The sequence below is a fragment of the Pyxicephalus adspersus genome, chromosome 3 (genome assembly GCF_032062135.1).
Source record: "Pyxicephalus adspersus chromosome 3, UCB_Pads_2.0, whole genome shotgun sequence".
NCBI lineage: Eukaryota > Metazoa > Chordata > Amphibia > Anura > Pyxicephalidae > Pyxicephalus > Pyxicephalus adspersus.
The window spans coordinates 75,296,102-75,324,055 of NC_092860.1; the positions used below are offsets into that span (position 1 = coordinate 75,296,102).

General features: G+C 38.2%; 1 protein-coding gene across 4 annotated transcripts in view; it reads right to left on the reverse strand.

Annotated features, from left to right (window-relative positions):
• PSD3 (pleckstrin and Sec7 domain containing 3) overlaps positions 1-27,954 on the reverse strand; it is a 275,704-nt gene that overhangs the window by 214,492 nt on the left and 33,258 nt on the right. The window contains exons 1-2 of one of the 4 annotated variants that reach the window (XM_072405271.1): positions 27,463-27,595; positions 388-511 (exon numbers count right to left, since the gene is read on the reverse strand). In XM_072405271.1, the coding sequence (XP_072261372.1) occupies positions 388-511; positions 27,463-27,483 (145 nt within the window). In that variant the 5' untranslated portion in view covers positions 27,484-27,595. Of the gene's footprint in view, positions 1-387; positions 512-27,462; positions 27,596-27,954 lie in introns of those variants that run through there. The other 3 variants (XM_072405272.1, XM_072405277.1, XM_072405270.1) reach the window with 3 other exon arrangements.

The window sequence follows — 27,954 nt, forward strand, 5'->3', positions numbered from 1 at the left end:
TTTCTCTGGAGTCACTTTATCTACAATAATAGCAATTCAAGTTTTGCATTCTGTGTATTTCTTCTACATTTATGCAATAGTCCAACATGAACTATCTAATGTGCTTTGCCTTTGTCCCCTGCAGTTTTATAGGGGAAGTCTTTAGTAAAGCTATCTACACACACCAGATGATTCTTGCCAAATATGAATATTATGGCAGGGGTGACTTGTTTCCTAGATTCCCAGGAGAATTATATCAACCATATCACCAGCAAATCTATTAGGGTCTTCCTCACCAAGTAGGTCAAAAAATATTTTTAACATTTATAAAATTGGCCCAACATTTGGCGCAGTTTTAACATTTTTGAAATAATTACTAATGCTTTGAATAAAGAAATACTCGCTTACCTGTTTCTGGTGCTTTTTCCTCTTCTGTTGGCATTGGCTCACCAAACAAGAACTTGTATTTCGCCTTGGCAACATTTTGGGAGTGAGCAGAAGAGCTATTAACCCACACATACCTCTCTGCCTGCTGAGAAAAAAAAAAGTTCTTGAATATATGTTTCCTATAAAAAAAAAGGGGTGTAATAAAGCTTCAGAGTCTATTAGAGCCACTGGAATCCAAAATTCATGAACATTTTGAATATGAAGACTATGAATGTTTGGAGAGACTCTATTTATAAAGCAGGGAATCTGTCATTCCGTCAAACTTACTCTGGTGGGAATCAATTACTGACATTGAAACACATGAACCTGGAAGATTCCCACAAAGAAATGTTTGATCCCTGCTTTATAAGTACAGCCCTATGAGTAGATTTATAGATGCTTTATTAAGAAACATTCAAATGAGATTTTTTTCCATATTAGGGTGGGATTCAAAGTGTCACACTGAACCGAAAAACAAACATGGCAAACATCTCCAACATTGACAAAGTTCTTCTCTTCTGGTGTTATCTTGAGGATATATGTTATAACTGATTGTAACCAATAATCTGAGAGGTCCCAAATCATATTTGTGTAACAAATAAGCAAAATTACAATAAAGTAACTAGACCATCAAATCAAAAATCTGGGATACAACGAAGATAAAAATGTACACATAATAGTTTAGTAAAAGAGATTGTCAATTACAAACAAAGTAGTAAATGTTTAATGATATTTAATGTTTAATGATATAAATGTTTTAATAGTCAAAGAATATTTGATGGAATGATATAAATTAGCAGAACCTCTGGCAGTTCCAACACCCTCATCCTCTTTTTTTTTAACCTGGACAGTACATGGAGAATACACTGTTCACTTTTCAGCCAGCAGACATTGGACCACTTCTGTAGCAGAGGCTACAAACCCTGAGTTTGGGATTAATGTTGTAAACAACTTTTGCCAGTTTTCTACTCAAAGCTTGTATGTTCTGTTAACATGTTGCTTAAGTAAGTTTGATCCCTGTATGCTGATGAAATGCTATTATGTGTTTATTTTTCAATGTTTTTTTTAAGTTTTTCGAAAAAGTAATTATAATACCACATAAACCTAACTTTACTCCTTTTTATCTAAGGTGAACATCCATTTCCAGAGGTAGATCAAACTGGACATTTATCAAACTCAACTCCGTTAGTCTTTGTTTGTTTTACACTTTTTTCTAGTATAAGTTGTAAACTTTTAGATTGTCTAGCACGCTCTTGAGTGACGGTCAGCAAGCTAAAAAGGATGTAAATCTGCCTAACAAGGACACAGCAACATAAACATAATTGGATTTCTATCAATTCAATGTTCTATCCAAAAGTAAAGAAAACTGGGCGATACATCCTCTTTAGCCATTTTATAACACAAAGTACTACTAAGTCTTCTTTTACTATAAAAAAGTGTGATATTAATATTATTACATTATTAGAGAAGGTACACAATTGGAATCCACAGAATGACAAATTTGGCCCACAAACTGCCAACAGGAGATGTAAAGCCAATGATCCGTGAGACACACAAATGTTTTGCAGAATGTATCATTTAATGTCATATCTTTCTTCAAATAGCTTTAAAACATGAATGTTTTATGTCCCTGATGGGTAAACAGCTTTGCTTTACAGAGCTCCAATAACGATAATGCAGGCATTACTAAAATCTGTCAGCGTTTAAGTTACAATAATGGGAGCGACATGCAACTACATCCACATAACACTAGGATTGAATTCTCTGTTGGGAATTCCTTTCAATTGTGTATAAAACTTACAAAAGCTAGACAGACTTCACCTAGTATTTTCCTAATACAGGTTATAAAACACATTTTAGGATGCTATGTGGTTAAGATTAGCCTCAATGTTCCAATAAACATACATTTCCATGAATTACGTTTCTAATATAAAAAAAATAAAATTAATTACATGCAGCACCTCATGCCCATGTTTTAAGCAATAAAAGACCCTCCAGGTACAGCAAATTATTGATCTGAATGAAACACACACATCTCATTAGTTCCTATTGAAGGGTGACAACAAACAGCAATTTTTTTCAGATTTTTTTATGCCAAACTACTAAGATCCACTCTCCACATCATAAAGGTTTTATTTACATGAGCAACAACCGGATAATCGGACGAGAATCATCTGATGTGTTTATGTAGCCTTACATATGCTTTAGGATACAGGACAACTCAAGACATAAGTCTATGATAATAAAACCTTAGGGCCCCTTCCATACTTGCAGTGGAAATCCACATGGTTGCCTGAGCACCTAGCAAACCATATCACTGGAAATTGCATTTGCACATAGCTGTGGCTATGTAGAAGAAGCAAATGCATGGCCAATAGTCACTTGATATTTTCTGGAAACACGCAGCGGCCCATCGCAGCCATATTCACAAAATAGTTCCCATCCACTACTTTACAATTAGTCTGTGTCCTAAAATAATTTGAAGACAGATAAAGCAAGGCAACTAGCATATTCAGAAGAAGATCAACCACTCATGACACATTTCCATTAGAGCTGATCTAAACTTGGAAAACATTATCCTTAACTTGTGATTAATAATAGATATTCTATAGTTTCTCAAAGCAAATTTGCAATCCAATTTTTAACATCACATGAAAGCAAGGTGGCCTCAATATTTTTGGAGGTATAGCCATTCCCCAGACAGCTAATCCTGTTTCTGGACCTCACGCCCTAATGACACACTGCATGTAATCCAGTAATCAGATGGGCTGGGTGTGCTTTTCAATGATAGACCACTTTGAACCTAGAAGAACTGGGTGTGCCTAGCCACTTACATATGTACAGAAATACTTTGCTACTTCTAATAGAGGTACTTTTTATTCATTTGTTTTTGTACCTTCAACCTTTTGAATTCCAACTGTTGAAAGGATTTAAAGTATAGGTCCACTTTACCTGGTACATACAATGTTAAATCCTCCTGACTGTGCTGAGTGTAAATATCAGGATTAAATACAGAGTTGATTAGCAACTAAAGTAGCTGCTATAAAATTATGTTTGTATTTAAAAATATCCCTGGATTTCTAATGTAAGCTTCCTTAAATTGGGTACTTGGGACAGCCTGGTGTGCACATTCACAGACGTAGGAAAAAGGGGTACCTGGTACCTGGAACCAAAGCTGGAAAGATATGCACTTCCATCATTGCTATAATTTTTCTGTAATTCTACAGGGCCCTTACTGTTTAAATGTTTTTAACCACTAGGCTGTCTTCAATTTAGTAAAGAATAACTGAGGAAGTGGTTTTGTACCAAAGGTGAATATTACAGACAGAACATATTATTAATATTATGGCTTGGAGATTTTTTTATTATAAGCTAGGACTTGCTATTATTATACATCCCATTTCATAACTGCAGTACATTTACCCTTAAATTTCACATTAAAAAAATTAAAAGTATTGTATTTAAGGCCACCAGAGGGCAATACAGAGTATTTCTAAGACGCTATAAAAAGAGACTTCTATATACCGTATAAAGTAATTATTATTGAAAATATAGGAGGAAGTATATATAGGAATTCACTGCATGTGCACTGTGTGTATTGATCGTGCATTTCTTCAAGACAAGCATCATCCGAAAATTAAACTATTCTTGCTATCATCCAGTACCTAAAAGTATATCTGCACGAATGTAGCCTAAAAGTTGTTTGAAGAATGTCCAACTTCAAGTATGATCTATGAACCAATGACATTCTACACCTTCTTTGCAGCAATAGGATCAGCCAAACTTGGATGGGAAATGCACTCCTGCAGATTGGGCTTAGGCACAGCAAGTTCACTTTAACGAGAACTTGTTGGTTCTAAAATTAAATTTAAGGTAGTACTTTCGGCTAAGAATCTACAGTAGCTACAATAAGCACTTGACTATTTGTTGTTGTTATACATTATTAAAACACTGCGCTACAAAAAATGATGTGTCTGTATAGGGTTACCAGTTTTGCTGAAAAAGACCTCATAGATCTTCATGCAAACACACCTTAGATGTTGGAACATGCAAAGTTTTGCTTTGACCCAGTTTTCATAATTGGTGTTCAAATTATGCCAAGGTGTTTGTCTGCTCAAAGTACTAATTCAAACTCCTAAAATAAAAAGAACTTCTGTACATTATAGTGAGAAATGTAAGTCTAGGTTTGGAGGTGGTTTTACATAAGGCTTGGGGCTGTATCCCTTGGCAGTGATTCTCTCCGTCAGCTGATTCCGAAATTGTAAGTTTTGAATAGGTTTGTGCTGATTGCCCCTAGCAGCAGCATCCTTGTTACGCTGATTTGACAACACAAAACCCCAGGACCACAGAAAACTCTATGGCGATTTTGACTAAGGGGTCAACCCTGGAAGGCAGTTACTCCACCATCTTGCCACTCCAATGGTGATGTATACTCAGGTCTTTTGACCCTACTGGTTGCAAGAACACTGTAGCAAGGAGGGGTTCTCTCAGGACCCCGCAGCACTGGCCTGCTGGTGTGATTTCCTTAGCGCTCCAATGTTTTCCAACATGACCTTTAGCATTTCCTCTATTGCTAACAGTCCTTAGCAGCCACCACAGGACAATTACACTTTTATAGTCACTGTTATCAGTCAGGAAAGTACCTCTTGAAAGAACCTGCCTGCATCCTCCATCAAATCTGAGGGGTTAGCAACACGCACACTCGCTGCAAAGAGGTATTTCAGGTCCCAGTTTGAATTTCAAGGTGCTCTGCCCACTTTTATTCACAAAAAGACTCCAAAACAAAGCAATTTCCAGGGTTTTCCTCGCAGGGGACCACTGTCATTACATGACTGAAAAAATACAAATTTATCCTCCTGGGCCTCTCTGTTATGATTCTACAGACCTAAACTCTGGGAGATCTGTTGGGCTCTCCCAGCATACAGGCTGTCATCCTGAGCCACCCGGCCTTAAGCTCTTGTCCCAAAGACATGCTTTTTTGTTATATCAATTAGCCAGGTACTTCAGGGCCAACACCAATTTTTCAACTGGAAGAGGGATGGAGTGTCTAGCCCACCCATTCTTTCCAGAACACTCTGGGCCTAGATCCCAAATAAAAAGCTGCAAATATACAGCATTATATACATTGAAATATACATTGAAATCACAGAGCATACAAGTTTATTTATTTGGAGAACTTTTAATGCTTTAAGAAAGCTGCAGTGTCTGCATTAATTAGGGAGTATATAACCAAACTGAAATTCCAATTGTAGGCAATTCCTGAGAAAATAATTCAGCCAATTAAGTAATAAAGTAACATTTCCAAGGGGATTCTGTATACCAATAGTGTGAAAAACACATCCAGGATGATCTATTTCATTGCATTTTATGAACAATTTTAAAAAATTTAAAATAACCAGTGGCCAAAGTTTGGATAGCCGAAGTCTGCTAAAGCACCATTTTTTTGGCATTAAAAGAGCTCCCAGCCTATTTTGGAAACCAATTCTTTTAGTCCCAATATCACCTGAGTTTTGTCATTGCCTCAGTTGAGCAGATGTTTTGTTAGTTTTATACTATGGACTAAAGCCCTCTAACAATAAAACTGTGCAAACTGGCTTGGACGATTTCTAGGTGTCCCTGTCTCCTCCGTGGTTTAGTTCTGCCATATACAATTGATACAATTAATACACATATTCCATTACGTCACTAATGTGTCTCATTTTGAGAGAATGTCCTTGTTGAAACCAAATAATACTGGCAGTTTGACCTGTATTAGTTGTCCCTTGTTTGGCTCTGGTGTATAGACCTTTATAATAAATTTAACTACCAAAACTATAATGTAAGCTAAAATGAACTTTAGGGTTTAACCAATCCTTTTTTGCAAACAAATTCTAATAATGTCTACATTAACAGATGAGTCACAGGTGTGTCCTTGGTCCTGAAAATTGTATACATGCACAAATATGGTCAGACAATTCAAAATTTATGTATTCATCTACCCAGCTGGCAGGTGAAACTCTAGGTTCCTTTTTATAATTTTCCTCCCTCTTAGCTCCTTGAAGTATAAGACTCTGACAGGTCACATTAGGCTTTCTTCTTTCTGGGACCCTAAAATGCTGCAAGAACATCCATAGGTGTCACCCTTGTCCCAGCAGGCCCACAGAGCTACCAGGATAGCGGTTATCTGTTACCTGTCTTGTTGAGTATTTCTCTCCCCTTCTTCATACCTATTGAAACGAGGATTCTATTCGGTCACTGTTATTCTTTGAAGTCCGCTGCCAAACTCCTGAGGAACTACATAATCATGGAGTTGATTAATATATTCTGAAAACTCCCGGATCTCCTACTGAAGAATTGGTCTGTTTCCATGAAACCCATCGAGGAATAACTTATGTGGGGAGTTTAATAAAATGTGACGTGTTTATTTTAAATGTTTTTGTATTTATAATGTATATTTAAAGGCAGTCCCCGAGTTAAGGACATCTGACATACGGACGACTCCTAGATACGAATGGGGCTTCCCTGGTCCCTAGTGTGCAGCACAGACACTTGGAGGGGGCAGTTTGCATGACTTGCAGAAGAATTCTTTTGCTAAACACAGCTGAGACTGAGCTCTTCTGCAAGTTCTTGCAACTCTTTAATGACCTAGACAACTCTGCAGTTGTTTCTTCTTGCACATCAAAGCACAGCTTGCTCCAGAAGTTAATGAATGTCTAGGCTTTGTTTGTGATCCCTTCCTGTACTCATTTAATAAATTCGATGTATACGCTTTGTTGGGATGAGGCATATTTTTCCTAAATACTTGCTGGAGGATATATATTTGTTTTTTTAGACCCCCACATCAATAAATACAAGGACTTCATTCTAACCTGGAAACGCTACATTGATGATGTGCTAATGTTCTTGACAGGTTCTGAACCCTTACTCCTGGTACTCTTTGAATTTATACAACTTAACAACTTTAATTTGAAATTCACCCTCCATTACAGTAAAACCCAATTACCATTTCTTGACCTCTTTGTTAAAATAGACACCAACAACACAGTGACAACACTGTTTGGAAAACCCACAGTTTACTCTGCACTAGCCATCTCATCCCCTGTATGATTCGCCCTCGCTGGGACAGATCACCCAATGCAGGAGGAGTAGGCGGGTACATCGATCCTGCCCCCTTCTCCTTAGTTGTGGAGCCCCGGTGACATCACGGGGATCTCCCTACACATGGAGGAGGGTGAGAGGTGCCTGCCTACAACACGGGTGCGCTCTCCCCTCCTCCCACGTGGATTTAAAGACGCCACTTGTAGCACCCTTTCAACATAACAGCCCGACAGGCTACTACACTCTATGACCCCACATGCTGACTATACTATACAAAGGATACTCCATCCATTCACCTATAAGCTGCTTGTCTCCACAAATCCACCTCCAAAACTTCGATGTGCAAGGTAAAATCTCTTATATACTTATACAATAAGCTAATAAATCACTCCAGTTACTCTTTACCTACAAGCACTATTATGCTTTATCTAGCTTTACCTAAGTTGATTTCATCCCATCGCACCTACCTTGATCCAAAACCTCTATATATAAGGTAAAACCTCTCTTAAACACTCTGGAACATACATAGTAAGCTAATGAATAACCCCAGGTATTATTTTTCACCTACAACCATTACTATGCTTTCTTGTAGGTTTATACTATCACATCGTACCTACCCAGATTTCTAGTACTTACCTTGCAAACCTATATTCTTAAGGTAAACCCAATATTTTCAGTAGTATTTACTTAACATATGTTTGCTTAACCAATATACTTATTCCCCTTATCTCCCTCTGCTTCTAGGAGGATAAGGTCACATGTCACTTACCCAAACCACCGTAAAGTACCCCTAAAAAAATAGGCACACTAACACGTCTTGAAAAGGATCAAACTGATATACCCAACTTTTGGTATGTATATATAAATACCAACCTTACTTATTTTACATCAATCATTAACCTTTATTATACCGGTAGTAGTGCATGTAACCACATCTTATGATTTACATGCAGCAATAACACCACCAAGGGTCCCTCACATACAGCACCTCCTTGTGGGATTTGTCCCTAACTACAGGTACGTAAGTAAAATACATATGTATCCTTTATTATACAGCTATACAAACTTTATGAAATATTTCTTTGATTACGTACATCTAATATACTCATATAAAATCGAATATAGAATATGAATATATACAGCATTGTTATCTTACTCACTGGTAAACCTCTATGTTATTATTACTGTATTTGCACTATCCTGGAAACCCCAGTTACATAGATTTGAAATTGAGTAAGTTGTGTTGATGTATTTTCTATGAACACACTGTATGACATAGACTATATTATGTCCTATATCCCTGACATGTTGTATTTCTGTATATGTAGATTGTTAAGCACGCATTAATTTATTTTCCTGAGGAAGCCAAACCTGGCGAAACATGTAGGATTATTGCGCGCCACGGCACGGTCATATGAACGGTTGTACAGTTACGTTTAACATCTTTAATGCAATGTACTGTGTATAATATGTACTTACATCTTGTCTTGTAAAAAACCAACAGGACAGGAAGTAAAAAACATTTTTTTGTGTATTAAATGGTGTATGTATAAAATATCAATATACTTCACTCTTTGCAAATAAGCATTTGAGCCTCAACCCCCTTTCTTTTCTTCGTCCACCTATATGGTTAATATTATAACAAGGCCAAGCAGTTGATAGGGAAACAACCACCAGTCCTCAGACAGCCTCTCAGCTCAATCAGTTGTAGAACCAATTATTGCCAATAAGCTTACAATTTTAAAAATTTCAAAGTAAAACTGCAAAATGATAAAAATTTTAGAGATTATATTTCAATTCTTACGAAAGCCCTGCTGCATGGTTTTAAAATACAGGTAAATCAACAACCTCAGAAGACCATTTATATATAACCATATATTACAATATTACTTTTGGCATTGAGCCCTGCTTGCAGTACTTTGCTTTAAGGATCAATAAACTGAATGCATTATTTCTTAGCTTTTCTTGCCAGTAAAAGACTGAACTGTGCACAAAGCCTGTTGACATGTGATAAAACCAATACTTTCATGTTCACTGAACCACTTCTCTTGAAAAAACAACATCTAATTATGCAGTTAGCCATTTTTGTCAGTTTACAAATTGGTGGAGCATCTAATTAGTTGCAGCTTACCCTTTTATTTTTGTCAAGCTCCACAAACTTGGAATTATATAGTATAAGGAGCTCTTTGTACCATTCTCCCACTTGACTTTGAATTACATTAAGGTAAAGCAGTGAAGGGAAAAATGGGAGACAAAATATGTCTTTCTTCAGAATTGTAAAGAAGTGCCGGGTTGTAGCCAGGTTAGAAATATCTTTTAAGGTCAATATATTGGAAAATGTGTTGATCAACACCTGAACTGGGCACAGAAAGTACCTACTTTAACTGCTTCATGGTCAGGGGTAGAATTTAAATGAATATCAATATAATCAAGAAAAAAACTTATTTTTTTTTAAACATCCAGTCTGTCTAAGACAGGAAGGAGCCCACAATGTTTGAAAATGAAACTGGATAACCAACAAAGGAAAGTATGGTGGACCAGTGTTTTTTCTTCAATCTACTTCAAAGTATCCATGTCCAATGTAGTCTATGACTCTTGACAGTAATGGTGAACAAGTGTGTAGACATTCTGACCACCTTCAGGCGGTGTCCCTCGCCTGTCTTTTGTTTCATTGAAAGAACACGGGGTGATCCCTCCATGGAGGTACTTGTTTAAGCACTTTCTACTATACAAATGAGAAAGCATTTTGAGTTCTCTTCCTGTCATTTGACCTTCTCTTGCAGACTACAAGTGATAATGTAAAAAAAGATAACACAGAAAAATAAAACTAAAGGTGCGTACACACTTCCAATTTTTATCGTTCCAATCGAACGACGAACGATCGATTGGGCAAAAAATCGTTAGTAAAAAAGTAACCAACGACGCCGACGAACGAGGAAAATTGTTGGAAACGAACGACCGGACCGGCGGATCGGATTGGGCGACGATCGTTGAACATCGTTCGTGTGTACGGTCGTTCGTTGATCGTCCATGTTCAGAGCATGCGTGATGAACGAACGTCCGTTCACTTTCCTGTCGTGCACATAGTTCCTCTATCGCTTAAACGATCGTATCTATTGTGTGTACAATATCTACGAACGATCGTGTCGTTAACTCTATGTGCAGGATCGGTGCTATACGATCGTTCATATATATCGTGCAGGAACGTTCGTCGTTCGTTTTCCGACGATAATAATTGGAAGTGTGTACGTAGCTTAACTGTCCTCAATGTTTTCAGCCACAGACAGGCTCCTAATGAAGCATGAACTCAATGTCTGTATCTTAAAACATTACTGTTTTACTTGGAAGACTGTTACAAAAAAAAAAGTAACTCTTTGCTGTCATTTTCATGTTGCAATAAACAAGCTATAACCTATTTAAAGATAGGATACGACAAGTCCTTGGTGGGGATGACTTTACTACACTGGAGAAACGAGTGTCTAATTTAAACCATTGTGTTGTAATTTTATGCACAAGGAAGGGTTTGGGGGTGCATGGGCCACCTTTGTTATTACCAGATGTTAATTGTGAATGCAAACCCAATGCACCTCTGTATTTTGGCACAACACATGGTGACCTGCGGATGGATCGGTTATAAACACAGTAAGAGTAAAGATGCATACCTAACACATGAATTGTTGCAGCCTTGGCAGGTCATCATGGATTGTTGCAACATATTCAGCTCTGCTACTAAAATGTGTCAACCATGCAACAAAGATTGCAGATGTGGTGTGTCCATAAAGTACTAACTGCTGAGCTGAGTCAGTAGGGTACTGAGATTGTTTTTGTGTACTTTCTGGCTGTGTCAGGGCTTGGATCAGGACTGGAGGGAGAGCCTGAGCATGGCTGGCAGAGGGTTATGTCGGGATCCACCAAATGCAATTTTGCTATGGACCCCTTTGTGCCCTAATACTAAGTTAAATGAGTAAATAAATTCAGACATACAGACTATAATAAAAGAGTAATAAAAAGAACCTTAAACACTGGTAGCATTATTGCCCTTTTACATATGTGCCAATGGGACACAGCTGGACCTGGACTGACTGTAACCCTTCCTTCTTTGCAACATAATTGGCTCATCAATTTAAGTCAAAGCAACTGACAGCCAAGATGGCTACTACATAAAAATAATTTAAAACAGAGAGGATCTCGCCTTTCAAAAACATTCACAGATAAAATCAATTTAACATTTTACTTTTGTATTTATGATTTTAGGAAATGATTTAAATTTGCAGGAAAATAGATAATTATGGTATTAATTAGAAAAATGTGCATCTTCTGCAGGTTCTCATACAAAATGAATTCAAATCCTCTAAAGAGAATACCTCAAACACATAAATTACGATCCTTTCTACTTTTGTGAAAATACAGACAGCTTGCACACACTTAGGAAATATGATAATGAGCCAGAGAGAAGCAAAGCATATGGTGAAGCCTCGGGGTATAATCAGACAGAACATGCAGTTTGCTAAACTGATTTTCATTGACATTTAGCAATACAGCACGATGTAATGGCAGACAATGCAATCTAAATTATACAACAGCTCTACTCTTAGCTGACCTTTCATGGTCACTCACAGACATTACAATCTGAAAATGTTAAAGAGCAATTCAACTAAAAAATTGAAAGGCAGCAAGTATTCAGTCTCACAATTTACCTGCCTGTTCACAATCCTCTATAGATGGTACATAGATCTGCACATGCTCAGCAGACCTTTGAGCCAGGATAAATAAAGTCTGGAGTTCATGCATTGAGGTTGCGTCATACCGGCCTGGTGAAATAAGATTGCTGAAGATCCTAATCCTAAAAATGGACTGGGTGAAAATGTTGGAAACACTAAGGGGTAGTTTACAATCAAATTCATTTTAAACCTATTTCACAAACATGAACAAATTTGGTTAATATTGACTACAACTATTGAATATTATATACATACATATATATATTTGTGTTATCAGTTTTTATCACCTATTTCTTGTTGATGTTGTGGCCTTTCCTAAGGCTACGTACACACGTGCAATAATTGTTGTTGGAAATGAACGATTAATGACCAATTATTCAATAATCGTCAACAAAAAAGTGAACAATGACAGGCCAACGACGTCGATGAACATGGAATGTTGCTAGAAACGAGCGACCATGGAGGATCCATTTGGGCGACAATCGTTCGCTATCTATCATGTGTAAGGTCATTCAGTGATCGCGGATTGTTCTGCGGTACACTTTCTTCGGTACACGTCACTTCCTGCATCGTTCAAACGATCATATCTAGCGTGTGTACATTATTGGTGGATTATATTTGAATGATCGTATCGTTTCAGCATGTACAGAATCGTGCACTACACAATCGTTCAGAATAATTCTGAATAATCATTGATCTGTCATTGTTTGTTTTCTAACGAAAATTATTGCACGTGTGTACCAAGCCTAGGGAAAGAATGGAGATTCTATTGTGCATTCATAGAACAGGCAGACCACAGTTGGAGACGTGAGCTGAAAATGTAAAACATTAGATGGGGCATGTATTAAGTAAAAGTTAAGTTAAAAAAGTAAAAGTTATTCTTAAATTTTTCAAATGATGATAATATTGAGAACTTTTTTTACTCTAACACAAGAAAATATAACCTTGTTATAAACTTTAGCATAATGAGGTACTCAAGGCCAAATTTAGGGGGTATTTGTCAGTATTTTCCCCCATTTTTTCTTTGGAAGAGATACAAATGGCCTGGATAAGGCTGGGTTATGCTACAAGTTTGCAGTGTTTTGTTTGGGATACAGGTTCGGAGTGCATTGCAAGGAATGGGTGGGCCACACACTCAACTCCTTTCCCAGCCAAGGAATTGGCCTTGGAGCACCTGCTTAATCCTATTTAAAGGAAATTGCAGTTGCAGGTTGGGATTAAATTGGAGCCTGAAGCCAGGTTTAAGGAAGACAGGACTGTGTGTCAAGAGGTTTGAGGAAACAAGTCTCCAGACTAAGGGAGCTGGCCAGATGGGCTTGGTGGGATTCCTTTTAGGAGCACATTGTGAGTATCTTTTGGTTTAATATTGTGCCAAAAAGGCTAATTTAGGAGCAAGAAAGGGCCCTGCTATGAAACAAATGCATGAGAGTATAGAAAACTCTTGTATATTGATGCTTGTATCGTTTGAAAATGCCACACAGTGATGTGAATTGTTTTTTATTTTCTTGAAATGCAAGACAGATGCTTTATTCCCTGTTTCTGAGCACTGTGATTTTAAGTCTGCTGATTGAACCTCCCCTCCAGATTCCACTAATCTGACCAAAAAATATTACAACACTTTATTTTACACATGGTCTACCATGTTCACTTGGTAATAGCAGGTGACAACACAGATAAACATCCATAGCAAATATCAGGGCACCACTGCAAAAGAAAAGAAATGGACTGCCATGATCACAAGGTAGTGACTGAAGCAGTTTTCAAATATGAAAATAAAAATGTAGCAATTACATTTATTAGCAATACAAATTTATCAAGCCATTTTTTTTACCGTTTGCCTATAGTTAGTTAAAGTTAACTACCGGTAGGTGTTAAATAGATGTTACAGAGGTTTGTATTTTTTTCCCAATATACAGGTTTGCTGCAGCTAAAATAACCAACAGATTGCAGAAAGAGCCTGTCATCTGCTCATACCAGCTGCAGGTATAACAGTGTAACCTAATAGATATTAGGGGCTCAATTCACTAGGCTACCATGCATGTGTCATTTGCCACAGAGATCAGTATTTTCTGCCTTTGTTTTTTTTTCCTAATTACTATAAATAATGATAGTGACACAACTAAGGACTTTGTACAAGCGCTGCGTAATATGATGGCGCTATATAAAAATAATGAGTAGTAATAATAATAATAATGATTATTATAACAGTGACTCCTGCATACAGACTAGGAATCAAACGGACAATGGGTTCCAGAAGGGCATGCACTTTGGGGACATACACTACCTAGAGTTCATCTTAAAATCCTAAAGAGGCTCTTTAGGTTCTTGGTCTTCATGTAGTTAAATAATGTCAACAAGGAAAATACTAGTGACATAATTGAAATATGTTTATTGTTTAAAAACAACAACAAAGCAAGCAAAAGTAGTCAAGTCTGCAAGCACATGGAATGCATAATATGTTTGCAAGTTAGGTATATTGCAATTTTAATGCCAACTGAAAACTAACTGTGTTCGTTGACATTTTGGCAAACTGTTGGCACAGGCCTAAAACACCATGCAATCCTTTATTAAATACTCCCTTAAAAACCCTATTTGTAAATGCATTCTCTACAAGTGGAGATATAATTAGGAATTGCCTGGGGAAACACTGGCACATTACACAGATGACACACATGCCAACACTAGCTTACATAAACCTCTACACAAAAAAACATTTTTCATAATTGCAAAACCTACCGAAGGTAAAACTTATGAATGATAGGATGTGTATATAGTGAAAAGAATTGGAACGCAATGTAAATCTATTTACACCTAAATGAATATATTGGACTGTTCTGAAGGTTTGTACATAGGAACTTAAAGCACTGAAGGTAAGTGACATTAATGAGAAGACATGACCTGAAAACTCCAATCAGGCAACAATCAAAGACAGCTTCACTGAAAAAATGTTGATGCTTTGGAATTTGTGGTAGCAGTCTATTAATAATGGAAAAAGATTTAAATGAGAAATCATGCATTACCTTGCACCACAGGGATTCTCAATTATTATGTTCTATACTTGGTATAGTAATGGGTACAAAAGGTTTTTTTTTAGGCTATTGATTTTAGGTCACCATGCCCTCAGAGTAAAAGCAGAGACAGAATTTAGGCAGCGTGCAGTAGCTGTACGATTGTTCCTTACTTGTTAAACGGATAAATACTAATTATATAATAAATTTTTTGATTAAGAAGATTTGCACTAATGTATGCTAGACTCAAGGGAAGTGCTAATGACATGACAGATGACAATGCAGAACTTTTGTTTTAGGGCATATATATAGAATGTTGTGTTTGACTATGGTGCTACAGAGTTCCCTGACCCCAGGCCCTATTCAAAGTAGCTACTGGACCTAGTGATGGACTGGGACAGTGATTGACAGCTGGTGGTTTTGGCACTAAAGCCCATTAGAGACACCCAGACATCCTGCTCAGCTTGTTAGGAGACTGCAGAATGTTGTACCAATAGATCCTTCTCTTTGCTGCCTTGCCTATTACACAACAATGATTCAGTCACCGGTGTCCGATCCTGCACTAAGCTAAACAAGTTTAAAAGGACTGGAAGTCTTAGGCTATGTACACACGCCAGATATTTCTCGCCCGATATGAAAGGTTGAACTCATTTCAGGCGAGAATCTAACATGTACACAGAGGTCGTCTGACATCATGCACAAAATGCATGACCGAAATAGAAGTGAAGGGAGAAGGGCACAGTGGGGTGCCGGCCATTTAGTCTCCCCCCTCCTCTCTCCATAGAACAGCACTGTATGTACATCGCTCGCTCCTTCATCTTTTGTTTCTCTGGAAATAATCATGAAAGACCAATGACAATAGTTGAGCATGTGTACACAGCCTTACTTTAGGATAGTATTCAGCAAGAAGAAAAGGTTTTAAAACTCTGTAGCAGTGTTTCTGGACCTTTTTTTTACATAGGGGAACCCTTGAAATAAATTTCAGGACTTCAGGGAACTTATTAGATAATTACTAAATCCACAGCTCAGTACATTAGTGTGGTAGCCAATGGGAGGAATGTCACCAATACCCAAAAAGATTTGCCAAAGGTCCCATTGCAAGAACCTCTGGAAGAACTTTTGGGTTCCAAAGAACCCTAGTTGAAAAACACTGCTCCACAGTAAACCTGTATAGGATCCATAGACCAATATTACTCACCTCCTCTTGAAAATGCTAGTCAGCTGACCTACTAGTTTTAATATTTTGTGAACACTTCAACTTTGAAGTTTATGAAAGTCAGAGAAAAGTCAGAAGTGCTCATCAACTTATTTATTCCACTTTGACTCACGATATTAGAGCAAGGGTGTCAACATGACATCAAAGCACATAGATGTTTTTAAATAGAAGCCAGCAATGAAAAGATATATGTTCCTTCAAGCTATAATCAAAATATAATTTCAAATTGGATAAACCACTCTATGCAATACTGTTTTTTATAAAGTTGATAGGCTGATATAAAAGGCAAAAAAAATATTGTTCCAAGTAATAAACTACTGTTAACTTTTGCATCACAAAACAGAACAGTTTTGAACATTTTGTCAGATTTTTATTATTCACACTGCAAAATGCAAACTGAAGAGTAAAAAGATCCAGATAGCAATAAAGAGACCATGTGTCTTTGAACAATGGTTGTCTATATCAGGTAACAGAGAACTTTGAGGGCCTGATTGTTCAGATTCCCATGTATTTAAGCAGATAAAATGTACCCATACATTTAGGTTGTTCAAATGGCAACAATTTTATAGAAAACCTGCTTGACAATTGTTTGCTATCAACATATCCGGTCAACAATAACTAGATAAAGGCATGACTAGGTGGGTTGCAAATGTTCGTTCATTCATTCATCATTAGACTACTACTATTAGGGACAATACTGAAAAGAGTGGCAATGATAATTTTCATACACAAATGAGTGCTTGCATACATTATTTATAAAAACAAATATTCTCAAAAAACATCAAAATTGCAAATGTATTTATTAATATTATTAGACAGGATTTATATAGCGCCAACATATTACGCAGCGCTGTACATTAAATAGGGGTTGCAATGACAGACGAATACAGTGATACAGGAGGAGAGGACCCTGGCCCATGTAAAATAAGATATGTCCTACTTACGTTATAATATTCAATCTATTAGCTGACAGCATCACTTTTGTAATACAGACAATGATTTAAACTATTTATGCTTCTTGATACTTTGGATGTACAAATAATTCACAGATGGCTAACAGGGACTCTGGAAAAAGGCACATTTGTTAAAACAAAAAAATACATCCTGCTATTTCCCATAACCGCTGTGTATAAGGGTCTGCATAACAGCCTATAGGGAAAAAGACCAGATGCTCAAAGGAAATGACTTCCTGCAGATTCCACTAAAGTCTATTCATACAGTTGTGCAGACAAACAAAACCTGATTATACATAACAAATTCTAATTTACAAAAAGCAGCAATGTACACATCTCTGATTGGTGCCAGTCTTTTCCTTACAAAATGATTACAGGCCATTCCTAGATATAGATATATATCCATCCATGTGATAACATTTATTATTTTCTTTAATGCCCCTCACCAGCAGTTTTTCTCGCCTTTACCACCAAACTGCTTTATTCAGAACAGGTCAACCCAAAAAAAAATATACTCAGTATTTCTAGTTATGAAAAAGCATATGACTTTAAATAACCGTTTTGTGCTAATCCATTCTTTCTTTTTGGTCTGTGGCCCAGTGTAAAGTCTTGTACAAAAGTCTGATGGACACCAGAGGATTGCCACTGGAAGCAATCTTTTTTCAGTGATGGATGAACTAACCAGTGCTGTACTTAGAGAAATGTTCTGTTCTATGGAGAGGGGGATTGAAGTGAGTGGAACCCGACTGTGCTCTCTTCCACAGAAATGCACAGTGGTCATTCTCAATCGGCACAGTAGATTGATAAATGGCATACACATCAGATTTTCACCTGTCGAGTCAAGCACAACCATTCGTCTTGGGCGTTAATTATCAGACATGAATGTAGCTTAGGCTATGATCTTAGTGGTTTGTTGCCTATATAAGACTTTCCTTTCACTCCTGATGGTTAAAAAAAGAGTTGGAAAAAGTTTATAAAAAAGAAAAAAAAAACACTAGAGGATACCACTTTGATATTACCAACCCAGCACACAAGGCATAGGGGATAATAGACCCATGGTAATGAACCAATATGTTTTTGGTGCCTACTATCTGTCTTATAGCTTAGTTCAAGTTTAATTAAAAGTGGAATGTTGCTGTTAGCCTCTTCAAGGCCTGTTTATTAACTAATTTCCTAATAAACATCCTAAACACAGCACATCTTGGCATGGAATTACAAGCATAACAGCACCATCGATTAATACCAAGAGTTTAGTCATGCACTACAGTCTGGAGTACTTTATCGTAAGTAATCTCCACAATCAATACAGGCTAAACTGGTTTGGTGTGTATGTCAAAAGTGCAGAGAGGTTATCTGTTGTTTGAGGTTAATCTGTGAACCTTATACTCCTTCAATTTATTCACCTGGAAGGTATTCCTCACTGTTAACATGCCCTATAAAAAGTAGAACAAACTAAACTGCAAAGGATTTTCACCTGGACTTTTACAACGGCTCCCATTTTTATTCTTCCTGCTGAAAACAAAGACACTGAATTTCTGGGATTAATGCCCAGAAGTAAATATACACTCATCATCAGCCAATAGATAAACAAAAATTGGTTCCAAGCATATTATAAGCTATTTAGAGTGCAATACTTACACATTTATATATTGTATTGCGCTTTGATTTGTCTATGTTTGAACACTCTTACACACAGGCCAAATATGCCATTGTAGAAGGAGTAAGTCTGACTGATAGCAAACACTATAGAGTTCATACGGTCAGTGCAGAGTTGTTAATACATCATAACTGTGACTGCCAGGCATTCCATTCGTGACTAACCTATAAAGAACAAATGGGGGCAGTTGATGACCGTCCATCAATGGTATTTGAATGCTAGTTAATTTTGAAAACTTAAAGTGGTGTCTGCTTAGTGAGTGGCAGACCCTAAACCAACTGGAGCTGCCCATGAAATTCCTGGTAACGCATTTACTCTTGTCATGTTGCCAGGTGAATTCCCCCCGAAAACAAAGGTCTGTACTAATAGAATGGAATAAAAGAATTAAAGCAGCACAGATTTCTGGTGAAGGTAAAGACCAGAAATCAGATACAGCATGGGAAGGAATCTAACAAAATACCAATTTTTCTATATTATTTAATGAATACTTAATAGTTATGTTTATGACTCCGAAGTACTGAAGCTAGACAGTGCCAGGCAAACAGCAATGCCAGAAGGTCAGCAATGGTAGACCCTTATCTTACCTAGACTAAACGTGTGTAAAGATCATTTTGAGTTTAAAAGGTGAGTGTACCCAAGCTGATTTTTCTGCTTTTAGTAGATGCTGAGAATTTAACACTCAAGCTCTAATCATTATCATGATGGTTTATCAATACAAATCTGTTATGGCTATGTTGAAACCACTGAAATTGTTAGGCACAACATAAAGAGAAATATACTCCAGGTGGGGGGAAAAAACAAGACTCCAAGGTTGGTGGACAGAAATATGCAGTTGACTACTTCTACCCCAATGCCTTATTGACTTATGGACTTCTATGGACCTGGTAGGCAGATAGGTGAAGAACCATCTATGGCGTTGCTGTCAAACTAAGGCTACATACATGTTGGATGATTCTTGTCCAATTATCGCCTCAGGGCTGATATTGAACGAGAATCTGGCATGTGTACAGAACTCGACGTTCATCCTTCATGGATCCGTCCTGGCAAAACAGGAACGATGAACGATTCTAATGGAAGTGAAGGGGAGAGAGCACAGCGGGGTGCTGCTCCATCCTTCTCCCCTATTACCTCTTCATAGAGCACAATGGCGCTTGTTCATGCATTGTTCAGTCTATTCTCGTTGGAAAGGATTGTGAAATATCCTTTCCAATGACAATTATTGCTGTACGTAGCCTAAAGCTACGTACACACGTTAGATTTTTCTCGCCCGATAATCGGCATCGGCCAGATATCGGGCGAAAATCTGCCGTGTGTACAGTCGGCGTCGTCCATCGTCCGAACGACCGTGCTGGTGGATCCACGGACGATGAACGACGACCGATCCTAATGCAAGGGAAGGGGGAGAGCGCGCAGCAGGGTGCCGCTCCATCGCTCTCCCCCTCCCCTCTCCATAGAGCAGAACGGTGCTGTATGTACAGCACCGTTCATGCATCGTGTAGTCCTTTGTCGTTGGAAAGGATCGTGAAAGATCCTTTCCAACAACAAAAATTGCACGTGTGTACGCAGCTTAATTCTTTAAACATGTATTGGCATTCAAAACTTTCCCCACTCTACCCAAAAACTAAAAAAACAGTTGTTGATTAGACAAACACTTTAACTGTAGTGTGGTTTGCAGAAAGTTTAAGGAGCTGAGTGTCTTTTGATAGGCACTTCACATACGGTATGTGTAAGTTCAGCTTTAATAGCTATCTGCTTCATCAGAGAAAATCCAAGATTGCAAGTCTCTGCATAGCAGAATATTGGTTTTCAGATAGATCAACCATCATTTATTGGGAACTAATCAGAGCCACAAGAGAGCTCATACATAGTTCAGCTCACAAACTAATAAGGCTGTCATTGGCTTATTCAATGGCACTTTTCATAGAAAACATTAGCAAACTGGTCAAAACTTTTATTTGCACTAGAAAAGTCCACCCCATATCCATCTAACTGTAGAAAATGTGACAGATTCATATAATTGGCAAAATGAATTTGGTGCTCACTGTTTTTACACGTGTATTGTGTCAGAATTCAGCTGTAATCAACCAAACAGCATAAAAGCACAATGTGGGCTTGACAGAATTTTACAGTGATTACATAATTCTGTGAAGAAAATAAAGAGCTTATGTTATAAAAATAGACAATACACAAATCCAAGGGAGAAACAAACCCTAGCACCAGGAGGACAATTACATTTCGCCATTTTATTTAGGCTACATAACGCAACAAACACACTGACGTAGAACTACATCAGTCTTTGTACATACATCTGATATGTTGGTTTTTATTTTGGCAACAGCCTTATCTAATGCTTCCTGGTTCTCGCTTCCCAGCTTTCCCAGGAGAATGGAAAATGCGGTATGCATTGAATCCAGTCATTTTTTGGGGGACTTAACTTTAATCATTGGTCTGACCATAATCATGGGAAAGTAATTAAAGAAGAACAGTTAAACACTTAATTTTTAGTATATTCCAGAATTTGAATTGCAAGTTAACTCATGCACATAACTGCGTTCAAGAACAAATCATGCCTTCAAAAATAATGTACACTGCTTATGGTGGCCCTATCAATCAGTGTATGCAAGTTAAATTAAGTAAATGGTATTTGTATGTTCTCTGAAGCCAGATTACATATGTTTTCCTTGTCTCTGTGAACACACACTCCTGAGATATTCCCACCTTCTGCCTGTAGACAGTTATCAAGTTTAAAGGGACAGTAGGGAATGTCTCAGGCATGGAGCATCATAGAGACAAGGTAAACGTTTGTAGTCAATTAAAAAGTAGAACATACAAATACCTTTTCATTTGTCTTTAAAGTCCCAATATTCAGATATTCTCACTTTCTGTCCATAAAATCTCAGATCTTGATGTCAGAAGTGGAAATATCTCAGGAATGGGACCTCACAGAGACAAAGTAAAGGTATGAGGCTATTTATGCTTCATATGAGAACATAAAAAAACCTCTAAAGTGCCATTATTCAGATAATCCCACTTTCTGCCTGTAGACTGTCATCATGTCTAGAAACAGGTAGTGGGATTATCTCAAAAATGGGTCAAAATAAAATGCAAAAGCACATGTTTGTGTGTTTTAATGTTCTTTTACATTTGCCGACTGGTTTGCTTTGAAAGAAGCCTTTACATAGAAATATTAGGTTTCGTAATAGCAATAACATCTTGAAGCAACCAATTGCATATAATTTAGGCACCAAATATCTGTATGTGCATGATATGTAGTTCCTTGTTCCATTTTCCAAGGTATGTTTTGACGTTCTGTCATGCCTTGACAAGCATTTTTGAAAATGTATTCATCAGCAACTTCGAGTTAAACACTCCCTCTCCAGCTAGAATTCTTTGAGTAGTATGCAAGCACATGGTAGGTATTCAGGATCTGGAAACACATCTGGCAATGAAAAGGCTTTAACAAGTAATGGTGCATGCATTTTTACATTGGCAAAGGCTTGTAAGGGTCTCCCAAAATGCAGGAAATAACAAACATGAGCTATTTAAAAAAAAAAAAAAAAAACACCCTGGAACACAGCACCCACATGTAAACAGCCCCTATATCTAATATTGCACCTATCGCACATGCATTTAAATGTGAATGGGCCATGAAGAATACTCCAATTATGCAAGACCAATCAAAATTACATGCTTATCCTGTAGCTTCCTTAAAAATAAGGAGTTTGTTCCATCTGCTTAGAGATCATTTGCCACTGCTTACAATTTCAGTTGCCCAGCTGAGCTCCTGTCTTGCTCTAGCCTAATGGTGAAGGTTTACAGAAAGTGGTTTGATCCCTTACTAGCAAGAGATCACTGACTGCAAAGTATCAAATTTTAGTGTAATATATATATGTTTATGCCTGTAAGCTTTATTAACAGATCACAGTGAGAACAGAATAAGTGATGATTTCCAAAAAAAATACCACAATGATAGCGGTAGATCACTTCTATTGAACATGAGCTAAGCAATAAAAAATACATACATGTAACATGATATGTTATATGACAAATATACCACATAACACATCTAAATAAATCTTGCATTTTTTAAACCTACACAGAACAACAATACTGCGTCTTGTCATTTGATCACACAGCCAGTTAATAAGGAATAAATTAAATTAAAAGAACTGTTGCCAATAACAACCATCCTAATAAATCTGATCAACACTAGATAAATTGGAATGGACTGTAACATGCAACTACTTCATTTTCCATTATTTTTAGGTATTTATCCAATAAGTTTATAGAGTGGAGATAAAACACATGGGAACGAGTGCTGACTAGTAAATAACCAGGGCTGTAGTAGGAAGAGGAAACCGAGCAGGATGGTATAAATGGAAGAGGTAAAAAGAATAAATGATGAAGCCTGAAAGGCTGTTTTACTGGGCAGCGGCTGACGTGCAGTCCGCTTAGTCCTACATAGATATACAGTACATAGCCCTCCCAAATGGTACAGCCAGGAGGCAAATGTCTCCACATGTGCAGGTATAGTTCTAGCTGATGTAAACTCTGCTGCAAACATTTAGTTTTACCATAACGTGCACTCATATTCAGCCATCAGGGCTTATCTGCCTAAATTCCCCACGCCTAATGTTCTTCTGGGTTAGGCCATATTCACTGGCCAGGTAGGGATGACATAACTTTCAGGCATACACAGGGACCTAGTTCAATGTACATGCATGCACGGATCAGTCTACAGAAAAAAAATAGCCCTGGAAGGCATATATAAGTATCTACAGCAGAAGAGACTTCATAGTCTTAGAACTATGAAAAAAATCTTTCCAGACAGGTCTTTTTAGGCATACTTTACTTTCACTTTAAAGTAGAGACACCTGCTTGAAGAAACGAAAAAAGATTGATCACTTTGGCTCGCTTCTTCTTTCAGCTTATACCTTGTCAGAATTCAGTTCTGTGAGAATTAAGTACAACCCATGGACAACGTTTGCCTTCTTTATTCAAACAGGCAAACAATCTCTATTCAAACAGTGCCACAGAAAAAGGTAATACACTTGAACAAATGGCAAATAAAATTTAAATAGTACATTTATTATTATTGCAATAAACAAAAATGCAAACCTATTCCATTAAAAAAGTATGAGCCTACATATATTAGGAGTCAGTTATGGCAGATAAGGTGTCAGTAATAGGAACCTTCTTGGACAGTATGCAGTGTCTTGACTTGTCATAATTAAACTTCAGAAATGGAAGATCTAGAGTTCTCTTGATGTGTATGGTGTCATCATGCCAGGATCCAAAGAGCCTCTTAAAGCTCTTAGCAATAGATTTAAAAAGTACAAAAGGAAAGAAAATGCACCAGTTCACTCTATGGGGCAAATGTGCCAGAAAAAATAGACTTTGCTGTCCCAAAAGACCGTCGGAGCAAAATAACAGTTTGGCATTCAAAAAGATAGGCAAAGACTAGATTTTCAGCAACAATGTACTATGAACTGATGTGTCACACATTAAGTTGTTTGGCCATACTACCAGTAGATGTTTTGCACAAAATTAGGACTGCTTTATAGAAGACCTAATACCAACTGTGATGCATGGTGGTGAAAAATGTTATACTTTAGGGTACCTTGCTGCTTAGGACCTGGCCAGGTTGTAATCACATCTATAAATTGTGATGTGAAAATGTGAAATTGTGAGTAAATGATTCAATCCACACTAACTTTCACCAAAGAATGGCTCAAAAACTAGAAACGGAGGGAAGAAACTCAGGAGTGAACTAATCAAAGCCCTGATTTGAATCTAAAACAGGTAGTGCAGGGAAGGAAAACCATAAATGTAAATTTGCAAGAGGAGTGTTAAAGAATTCAGAAGGAGGGATACCAACTTCTGAGGTCAAGGTTATTACATCCATAGATATTTTTCTGTTTTTATTACCCTTACATCACCATTATCTGTAGGCATTGTTTGAATGAAGATATAACCTAGAAGTCCCTGAACATGCCTGTAAAGTATGCCTATAAACTTTTGAAACCCCTAACACACTTCTATGTAGTGTCATTGGCTAGTAGTTATACAGAGTAGGCAGAAAAGGAGCAGAACGTGCACATCTTTGACACTATCATAATGTCAGAGCTTTGCCTGTCATAGCAAAGGCTGCAGGAGGCAGCAGGCAATTCTAGGTGCCTTTACTTTATACCTGACACCATGTTTTTGGTCGTAATATCAGGACAGAGGTACGATAAAACTAATTTGAACTTTTCTTATCCTAGACCAGGGGTCAGCAAAGTTTTATAGGCCACTAGGCCATTTATGGGGTGGGCGGGAGCACACTAGGCCCGACCCGTCCTAATGACTTCACCCACAACCTGAAGCATTGTGGAGGAGAGGGATTTCCCTTCAGGGAGCTTTCCCTATTTACCGAGGTCGGCGTTTGAAACTTCCGGGAGCCACTGCAAGGGGGCCACACCAGAACTCTGGCAGCTCTGGAGCTCCATCGGCTCCAGTACTTCCTAACGCCCCCTGCCAGGGCTGCGGGTTGCCAGCCAGGAATAGGCCGGATCGACCAGGGGCCGTTAGGCCGGAACGAACTACCGTATCTTACCGTATCTGGCCTAAAGGCTGGAGTTTGCCGACCCCTGTCCTAGACAAAGTATCAGGAGTGCTGGATAAAAGACAAACCAGATTTTTGGGCAATCTATTTTGATTTTTCTCAATTTTTTTTACATTACCTTGAAATTTTCAGGTCTTTAGGGATCCCCAACTAAATCCACAGCACACAGTATATTATCACGGTGGTCAGTGGGAAGAATGCTACCCATACAGATAACTAAAAAAAATCATTGTGGGTCACCTAAACTAACCTGAGAGACTCTCAACCAAGGAACCCTGGTTGAGAAACTCTGGTCTATTCCGTACCCAACCAAACCTTTCTCATGGTAAAAGAAGACAAATTAGATGTCTCAACCATTTATTTGTTGCCTCACCAAACCTTTCTCCTGGTAAAAAAAAACCACAGACCCGATTCTATGGAACTGCTCTCTTGCTGCTCAAAATCCTCAAGAATGTCACCAGTGAGAAAGCTTCATATCCGACCAACATAGGAAGACACCATAGAAGTTGGCCTGTGGATTATTTACCCTCTTAGTAGTCCTATCCTTTTCCAGTTGTTGCCAGGATTTCATGTGTGGGCCTAGGTGTTGTATAAACTCTACTGAAACCCAACCTGGAACTTTAGGCAGAACTCCATGGGGCAAACACGGTATGTGGGTCAAAAGCTGAAGGTGAATGTGTTCTGGAAGGTTCCTGATGTCAACACTGTCCATACACATAGGGGGCCATTTATAAAACAGAGAATCTGGCATTCCCTCAAAACATTCCCTTGTGGGAATCTTCCAGAGTCATGTATTTCAATGGCAGTAATTGATTCCCACCAGGGAATATTTGAGGGAATGTCTGATTGTCTGTTTTATATAAATAGGGCCCATACACGTGTATTTATATAAGCAGTAAATCTGGCATTCAGGAGCAATCTCTGGAGGAGACTCTTCCAAGTCCAGTGATAATTTAGAAATTGAGTGATCCACCTGGGAATATTGCTAAATGGCAGATTCACTGCTTTATAGATACACCCCTTAAAGTGATACCAATTATCATAGAAATCAAGGTCAATTTAGTTGCATTTAACTGGATTTCCAAACAAGAACAATTATTTCTTTTGATGTCAAGGATCATATTTTGAGCAATATAAAAGTTAATTGTTATTTATTTAAGCCTTTAAACAAAATGATATTAAATGATTGTTTCCATGTGTATGATCACCAGCAATAGCAGCGCTGTTACCCATAGCAACCAGAAATCGACATTGACTCCAAGAGCCTGGAAGAATAATAAAAAACCGATAGGTTGCCGTGATCACACAATAAACTATAAAACTTAAAGAAAAAATGTCTATATAATAAATGTCTAAGATAAATACCCAAAGAATACTGATGAATATATATTATGATCCAAGAGTTTTACAGGACATTGATCATTGGAAAATGCAATAGACAGACACAGCCAGCCATAAGTTGTGAATATTTCAGGGCACTGTAGTTGTCACCAGGCACTGGCAGAGCTGGGTGCAGGGTACTTTGGGGTCACACAAGCAATGACTTCCTGCACCATAGTGTGTGATCACACACCCATCACCCAGCTATGGGAGTACACATGGGGGTGCCTACATACAGCTGTCAGTGTGTGATCAATGTACTGACTGTCATTGTGATCCCATTATATACACAGAGCAGTGTGCCAGGTCACTGCATATGTAACAAAGTTTTCCTGCTGATCCCCATATGAATGAATGGCCAGGTGCCATAGTGCAGCGATCACAGCGATCTGCTGGAAGTTCAGCCACAAGCATGGTGTAGATCTGTGTGTAGACACTTACCCCACCATCTCCTTCTTCCATCTTCCATGTCTGAGATGTCGCGTTAGCAGGCTGGAGAATGAACTCTGCTTTCCTTTGTGTTTTCCTTTCAGTGTGTCTCACTCCTCCCCTCTGTTCTCCTGTACACAGGGAGCTCTGCTACTCCCCTCTACCTCCCGTGCCCAGCCTTTGTTGTCACTGTGCTATGTGCGAGGATCCTCCGCCTACTGCCTACACAGCCTGACCGGTGTGTACTGACCGAGGGACCTCCCCCTCCTCCAATCACCTCCAATCAGTGTGCACGGGGCTTGCTGACTACCTGCTACTACCTACCGTGTATAGGCTGCTCCTACCTACCTGCACCGTGCATAGGCTGCTGCTACCTGTACCGTGTATAGGCTGCACCTACCTACCTGCACCGTGCATAGGCTGCTCCTACCTACCTGCACCGTGCAAAGGCTGCTCCTACCTACCTGCACCGTGTATAGGCTGCTCCTACCTACCTGTACCGTG